At 45.5% G+C, this 8,363-nt stretch overlaps 1 protein-coding gene across 1 annotated transcript; it reads right to left on the reverse strand.

Moving 5' to 3' along the window:
- Positions 1 to 6,722: 6,722 nt before the first annotated feature.
- On the reverse strand, positions 6,723 to 7,817 carry LOC120045333 (urotensin-2 receptor-like). The gene has a single exon (XM_038990214.1). The coding sequence runs from the start codon at positions 7,815 to 7,817 to the stop codon at positions 6,723 to 6,725; it is 1,095 nt and encodes a 364-aa protein (XP_038846142.1).
- Positions 7,818 to 8,363: the final 546 nt, after the last annotated feature.

The following is an 8,363-nucleotide window of genomic DNA, read 5'->3' on the forward strand; positions in this document are numbered from 1 at the left end:
GGTTTAATAAACACAAACTTAAACATTCTGACTGTTCAGACTGGACCTTGAAGGCCACCATCACCACCCTGCTAGAGCAGCTGTCCACATTGCTGTGTTTTCAAAAGATTTCATCATGAATCTCTTTTGATCATCATTTTTCCATAATAAAATATCAACTTAATTTAGATTTAGCTCCATCAGTGGTTAAAAATGTCCCATGAAAAAGTTATTGCGGTTACTTGACCCTAAAGTGGAAGATAAACATACAGTGCATTCGGAAAGTATTCAGACCCCTTGACTTTTTCCACATTTTGTTACATTACAGCTTTATTCTAAAATGGATTTCCCTCATCAATCTACACACAATACCCCATGTGTTGCGTCTTCGTTCTGAAGGTAGGTAAGGAGTCAAGCACAGGAGAGCAGAGATGTAGATGTAGCGTATTTTAATAGGCAAGTCCAAAACCGGTACAGGTACAATCACAAAAAAAAAACGCCAGAGACAATGGGAACTCACAGTTACTCATGGAAGGAGAAAAAAACCCAACGCTTCTTACTATAATAAACACACGTGAATAAACTGAGGAAAGCCTCCACAAGCAACTTGAAAATAATCCCACACAAACCTAAGTGGGGAAACAGGGGTAAATATACACGCAGGAATTAAAGCAAATGAAAACCAGATGTGAATGAACCAAAGATAAAACAAACAGAAAAATAAAAATGGATCGGTGATGGCTAGTAGGCCGGCGACGCCGACCGCCGAGCACTGCCCGAACAAGGAGAGTGACCAAGAACCCGATGGTCATTCTGACAGAGCTTCAGAGTTCCTTTGTGGAGATGGGAGAACCTTCCAGAAGGACAACCATCTCTTCAACACCACCAATCAGGCCTTTATGATTGAGTGGCCAGACGGAAGCCACTCCTCAGTAAAAGGCACATGACAGCCCACTTGGAGTGTGCCAAAAGGCACCTAAAGGACTCTCAGAACATGATGAAACCAAGATTGAACTCTTTGGCCTGAATGCCAAGAGTCACGTCTGGAGGAAACCTGGCACCATCCATACAGTGAAGCATGGTGGTGGCAGCATCATACTGTGGGGATGTTTTTCAGCGGCAGGGACTGGGAGACTAGTCAGAATAGAGGGAAAGATGAATGGAGTACAGAGAGATCCTTGAAAACCTGCTCCAGAGCGCTCAGGACCTCAAACTGGGGCGAAGGTTCACCTTTCTTTAGGACAACAACCCTAAGCACACAGCCAAGACAACGTAGGAGTGGCTTTGGGACAAGTCTCTGAATGTCCTTGAGTGGCCCAGCCAGAGCCCGGACGTGAACCCAATCAAACAGCTCTGGAGAGACCTGAAAATAGCTGTACAGTGACGCTCCCCATCCATCCTGACAGAGCTTGAGAGGTTCTGCAGAGAAGAATGGAAGAAACTCCCCAAATACAGGGGTGCCAAGCTTGTAGCGTCATACCCAAGACTCAAGGCTGTAATCACTGCCAAAGGGTCTTTAACAAAGTACTGTTTATTTTTTTAGTAATTTACAAAACTGACCAAAAAACGTTTTTTTCCTTGTCATTGTGGGGTATTGTGTGTAGATTGATGAGCAAAAAAACAATTGAATACATTTTAGAATAAGACTGTAATGTAACAACATGGAATAAGTCAAGGGGTCTGAGTACTTTCCCAATGCACTGTAAGTCCAGTTTCATTTCCTTAAAGGGGAATGGAAACACTTTAGGAAATAAACCTCACGTTCTAAATTCTAATGTTTCCATTCCCTTTAATGTCATTAAAAGAAACCTCCAAATGTAAAACCTCCAACTGTCTCTCATTCCTGCTCCGAGTATGTAACGGGCTGGACCCAGCGTCTCTGGAGCGCTATGAGTAACACAAGCCTTCATTGGCTAAAGCGCAGCCCAGTGTTTACAATTGAGGCAGATGCGTTGCGTTCTAATTTCCTATTCGCCCTGCGCCGCCATAACAAACGGAGATGGGGGATAGGCAACCACTCGGCTCTGCTCCGCTCCAAATAGCATTCTATTCCCTATCTAATGCACTACTTTTTTCCCCCTTCCTCTATTGGCCCTAATCAAAAGTAGTATATAGGGAAAATACACCTTGCAATCTGAGAGTATGACATCAGAGAAACATTCAACAAGGCTCCGGTGGTGTCTGCTGGCCTAGTATATTATTCTCTGTGACTAATTTGGATCATTACTATTGATGAGCGCGCGCCAGGCGGCTCTGTGAGGTAAAGTGGCACAGTGACCGCTGCCTCTCTCTCTCTGACCGCCTGACTCAGCGATCTGACAAGCTAATCCATGTTTAATGAAAGGACATCAGGAGTGTCTGCCACTGTAAATGGCCACTAGACCATTATTAGGGGGGGATGGAGGGGGAGATTTTCAGGTCTTGACATATAGTGCTTTCTAATGCAGCTGCTTCAGATGTCATATGATGTCATTTCCATATGATTAGTGTGCATTAAATCAGTTTAGGTTTTAATTCTGGGAGTCATAAGTTATGAGCTGTGACTTCCCTCAGCGTTGAGGACATATGCAAATGAGAGAGTCTTCTGAAGTGGCAGGGAGAGCATGAGAGCCAGAGATAAGGAGGGAGTGGTTACTTAAAGAGAGAGAAAGAGAGTGTTCCTGTGTGTGCATGCAGGTGTGTGAAAGGAAGTGTATGTAATTTATTGTATTTTTATTTCGGGGGGGGGGTTATCAAGAAGGGGCTTAGGTGGTGTGTGTGTGGAAGGGGGCGTGGCAATGGGTGCAGTCAGCACATGGACACAAACATCTTAGAGGCCCCCATCTTGGCGGTGTAGAGAAACGTAAGCATTTTTAAGCCATTTCTTCATGGTTTTAGACATTTTCAATTCTCCTTGACTGTCTATTTTGGTGCTTGTTAGTTCTCAAAGATTAGATTATTGGAAAAGATATAGGTCCATTATATTTTCTAGACACTTTTATATCTGATTTTGGTCGTTTAAATTTACACTGAAAGCGTTTTCCCATCACGAAAATGTATCATAAAAAGAAAAGTATGTTTTTTAATTTTGATTGACTGTTCGGACAGTAAAAAATGTTAGGTGGCCCAGCTAAGGGTTTCAGTGGCAGGAAAGTCCCTGTGGGCGATCAGTGAGTTTGAGAAGGTAGCGATGTGACGGCAGATGGTGGTGTGAAGTGACACTGATACGGGTAGCGATGTGAAGGCAGATGGTGGTGTGAAGTGACACTGATACGGGTAGCGATGTGAAGGCAGATGGTGGTGTGAAGTGACACTGATACGGGTAGCGATGTGAAGGCAGATGGTGGTGTGAAGTGACACTGATACGGGTAGCGATGTGAAGGCAGATGGTGGTGTGAAGTGACACTGATACGGGTAGCGATGTGAAGGCAGATGGTGGTGTGAAGTGACACTGATACGGGTAGCGATGTGAAGGCAGATGGTGGTGTGAAGTGACACTGATACGGGTAGCGATGTGAAGGCAGATGGTGGTGTGAAGTGACACTGATACGGTTAGCGATGTGAAGGCAGATGGTGGTGTGAAGTGACACTGATACGGGTAGCGATGTGAAGGCAGATGGTGGTGTGAAGTGACACTGATACGGTTAGCGATGTGAAGGCAGATGGTGGTGTGAAGTGACACTGATACGGTTAGCGATGTGAAGGCAGATGGTGGTGTGAAGTGACACTGATACGGTTCCTGATGAAGCAGATTGGACCGAACGAGATTCCGTGCTGTACATAAAGCATGAGGTATGATTTATCCATCGTAGCTGCCACGAGGACAGCCAGAACAGACGCTCCTGTCCTGATGAATAGTTTAAAATGTAAAATACATAAATATTGGATGAAACAAAGATATTGATCCAGTCAGATCATTTCTGGAGCACACCCTGATAGGATGATCATCCATTGATGATCAATGAAACACTGATATATGATCAGGATTAAGGAGAATTGTGGTGATGTGTAGAAGGCCCGATGTAAACAAACCAAGCTAAACACGTAGATTTCAGCTCTATGGCCAGCAGTCATTCTACGAAGTTTTGACCGTCAGCACCATGGCCAGCGGTCATACCGGTGTTCCGAAGTTCTGACCGTCAGCACCAAGGCCAGTGTTCATACAGTACCGGTGTTCCGAAGTTCTGACCGTCAGCACCAAGGCCAGTGTTCATACAGTACCGGTGTTCCGAAGTTCTGACCGTCAGCACCAAGGCCAGTGTTCATACAGTACCGGTGTTCCGAAGTTCTGACCGTCAGCACCAAGGCCAGTGTTCATACAGTACCGGTGTACCGAAGTTCTGACCGTCAGCACCAAGGCCAGTGTTCATACAGTACCGGTGTACCGAAGTTCTGACCGTCAGCACCAAGGCCAGTGTTCATACAGTACCGGTGTACCGAAGTTCTGACCGTCAGCACCAAGGCCAGTGTTCATACAGTACCGGTGTACCGAAGTTCTGACCGTCAGCACCAAGGCCAGTGTTCATACAGTACTGGTGTTCCGAAGTTCTGACCGTCAGCACCAAGGCCAGTGTTCATACAGTACTGGTGTTCCGAAGTTCTGACCGTCAGCACCAAGGCCAGTGTTCATACAGTACCGGTGTTCCGAAATTCTGACCGTCAGCACCAAGGCCAGTGTTCATACAGTACCGGTGTTCATGCTATTTCAGATAGGCTATGTAGCAGATCAATTTGACATGTAGCTAAGCAAACTTGTGTCATTTAGCTTGCTTCATCAGAGAAGGCAGGGGTGGCCCTAGACTTTTGGGGGCCTTAATTTGCTTAGGGCAAAACATTTTAGTGGCCTCTTGAGGGCGGAGAGAACATTTTTTGGTTTTCAATTTAATTTCCTGCAATTCTACACATTTTGCCCAGACTTATGCCATGTTAATGATATGAGTGAGAGAAACAAAATCTATGGGGGCCCACTGAAGGGAAAAAAGTACAAATAACTTACCGTCATTTTTAGGTGACCTTTAAAAGTCTCAAGCTTGCAAACATTTTCTATCTGCGATACATGGGCAAATGCGCCCTTTTGCTGCTTGACAGGAAGAACCCACAATGAATGGAACATAAACCTAAACCATACATACTTGTCAGGTATAGTACACTTTTTAAAAATGTATATCACTCAAATAGCCAATATTGAGAGATGGAGAGGTGTACTCCAACAGTGACTTACGCTGTAATGCATTGGAGCAGGCTGCGGGCTTGCCTCATAGCTGGGAATGAAATGTTTGAATATGAAGCTATGTTCCACTACTGAGTTGCACCCGTTCTTCTCAGCCAGACAGACAGCAACAATCCAGGGCAGAGAGAGGAAGTGCTTTTACTCCTGTGTGACTCAGTCTACTGATCAACAGGTAACTGCCAACAAAATGGGAACATTTGAGTAAATGAGGGATAGAAAGTAATATTGAAAGCAGGTGCTTCTACACAGGTGTGGTTCCTGAGTTTATTAAGCAATTATCATCCCATCATGCTTAGGGTCATGTATAGAAATGCTGGGAAGGCCATTATTTTGGCTACCATGGCAATGCCCCCATCCACAGGGCACGAGTGGTCTCTGAATGGTTTAATGAGCATTATTTAAATCATATGTCATGGCCGTCTCAGTCACCAGATCTCAACCCAATTGAACACTTATGGGAGATTCTGGAGCGGCGCCTGAGACAGCGTTTTCCACCACCATCAACAAAACACCACATTTCTTGTGGAAGTATGGTGTCTCATCCCTCCAATAGAGTTCTAGACCCTTGTAGAATCTACGCCAAGGTACATTGAAGATGTTCTGGCTCGTGGTGGCCCAATGCCTTATTAAAACACTATGCTGGTGTTTATTTTGGCAGTTACCTCTATATTTTACACTTCACCTGTCTGTTGAGTCTACTGAGCTGTATCTACCACCTCCACAGTGTGTCTTCCTCCCTGGTGGTATTCAATGAAAGTACTTATTAGAGTCTACCTGCCATTCACTGGAGCCACGGATACTACACGTTGAAAGACAACAGGAGGAATATAGCACAAGAAAGTCAGATTCAAAAAGATGTAAAACGTCCTCGCTCTGCCCTGAGTTGACACGGGCCCTGATTGACCTGTCCACTGTCCAGCCATATCTAACTTGAGGGATAGAAAGAAAGAAATGGAGGGAAGGAAGGAAGGAAGGAAGGAAGGAAGGAAGGAAGGAAGGAAGGAAGGAAGGAAGGAAGGAAGGAAGGAAGGAAGGAAGGAAGGAAGGAAAATACAACAGAAGTTGTTTTTGGCTGCAATTTTTTTTTCTTCACAGGAGACTATTTCGGTCCATACAGTACTATTAAAGGCCCAGTGCACTACTTTTGTGAAAAAAGTATTATTTCCCCAAATAAATAAATATTTATTTATTAATATATATTTTGTTATTGTGATTTCTCAGGGGGTGCTGTAGCACCCCTACTTCCCGCTGCTATGTATAAGGTGTATGACTTGACAAAGATCCAACTAGGATCAAAATGTTGTATTGTTTGTGTGTCTGATAAAATACCATACTAGAGTTGCTGACATTCCTTTTTTTCTAGGATAACACAGCAACCATAATATATCCAGACAAATCACAATGTAAAGCTTAGCAAATTACTTTTTGCGCTTGACAGGTGCGTAAACGGGTTGATATTCGTTCGTAAAAGGGACGATAATAGATAGACTGGTTACCTTTTGCGGTTAAAAAAAACACTCTCCCTTTGTAACGCTCACTGTCCCCTCACAGTCCCCATCACCAGCGTCTCCGAGTTAAACTCAAACTGATTCGAGGAGGATGCCGACTTCCCGCAGGAATACAAGCTGGGAGTACGCTGCTTAAACGACGAGGTGTAGCGGTAGAAGCTCTTGTGTCTGTTCTTCAGGTACTCCCTGTAGTTCTTGGTGAGGAGGGTGTAGAGGAAAGGGTTAATGCAGCTGTTGGTGTAGGTGAGACAGGCCACCAGGTAGTTAATACAGGTGCGCGTGTTAGAGGCTAGGCTTAACGGTTTGTTGTGGTACAACGGGAACAGTTGCCATATCCAGAACGGAAGGAAACACGCCCAGAACACCAGAACTATAGTGAAAATCATTACCAAGACTTTCTGCTTCGGGGAGCGCGTGTTCCTTTTGTTGACGACTGAGTTCTTCTGGGACTCTAAGTAAGTGCCGGCTAACTTTGTATACAGATAGCCGATAATCAACCCAGGCGCCACGATGCTCGTGCCAAACAAAACGGTCAGGTAGATCTTATACGCCCGGGGTGCCCAGGTTGGCGCGCACATCCTCTTCACTGCTCCGTCGGGCGCGCTCTTGGTGGTCTCTGTGACCATGACCGTCATGGGTAAGGTGAGGACCAGGGAGAGAAGCCAGACCCCCCAGGCCAGGGCTTTGCGGTAGCTCTTGGAGCGCCAGACCGTGTCCAGGGGCTTGGTGACGGCCAGGTATCGCTCCGTGCACATCACAGTGAGGGTAAAGATGCTGGCGTGCATGGTGAGCAGGTCCAGGCTGAGGAGAATGCGGCAGCCCACATCTCCGAAGTACCAGTCCTTGAGGAAGTAGGTGCACACCACGAACGGGATGGTGGAGAGATACAGGAGGTCCGCTAGCGCTAGATTAATGATTGAGATGTACATAGAGGTGGCGAAGCGGATAGAATGACTCATCACTACCAGAGTGTACACATTCCCCGTCACGCCGACTATGTAGACGACCGACAACAAGGTCCCGAAGGTGGAGGTGATAACCAGCTCATCTACAATGCTCCCCGAGCCGCTGTTTGGAGCTGGCAGACTGACGTTCTGGTTAACAGTACTGTTGTGGTTCATCGCGCCGTGTAGAGCCTCTCCGATGTCGTTCCGTTGTTGTAACAGTCTTGTGTTTATGGTGGAGAAGTTGTAAAAGACGTAGCAGTTTAGTTTGCTAGTGAAGCGCACCGGTGCAGGTTGTGTGTTAACGTTGGCGATATCGGTCTGCGCGCGCTACCTCTGCTTCTCTCGGCTTCTCCTGACGTCAGTCATCGAACTCTTCCCCAGTCACACTCTCGTGGGTCTTGCATTAAATATAAAAACATAACACTACATATAGTACACTGCATAGTAGCCTACACTGCATTTAATTCATTCTGCGTTCATCCATGAGAGGTGACAAAATAAATCACATATAATTTGCGAAACAAGAAGCTGAATTTCATGCATGATTTTTAGCAGGCAAGGTAAACTCTTTAACGAAGATTAATTGAGTGTCGACTTTCTACCACAGGAGGTTGGTGGCACATTAATTGGGGAGGACGGGCTCGTGCTAACTGCTGGTGCGGGAAATTAGTGGAATGGTATCAAATACATCAAACACATGAAAACCATGCCATTCCATTC

The sequence above is a fragment of the Salvelinus namaycush genome, chromosome 4 (genome assembly GCF_016432855.1).
Source record: "Salvelinus namaycush isolate Seneca chromosome 4, SaNama_1.0, whole genome shotgun sequence".
Taxonomy (NCBI): Eukaryota; Metazoa; Chordata; class Actinopteri; order Salmoniformes; family Salmonidae; genus Salvelinus; species Salvelinus namaycush.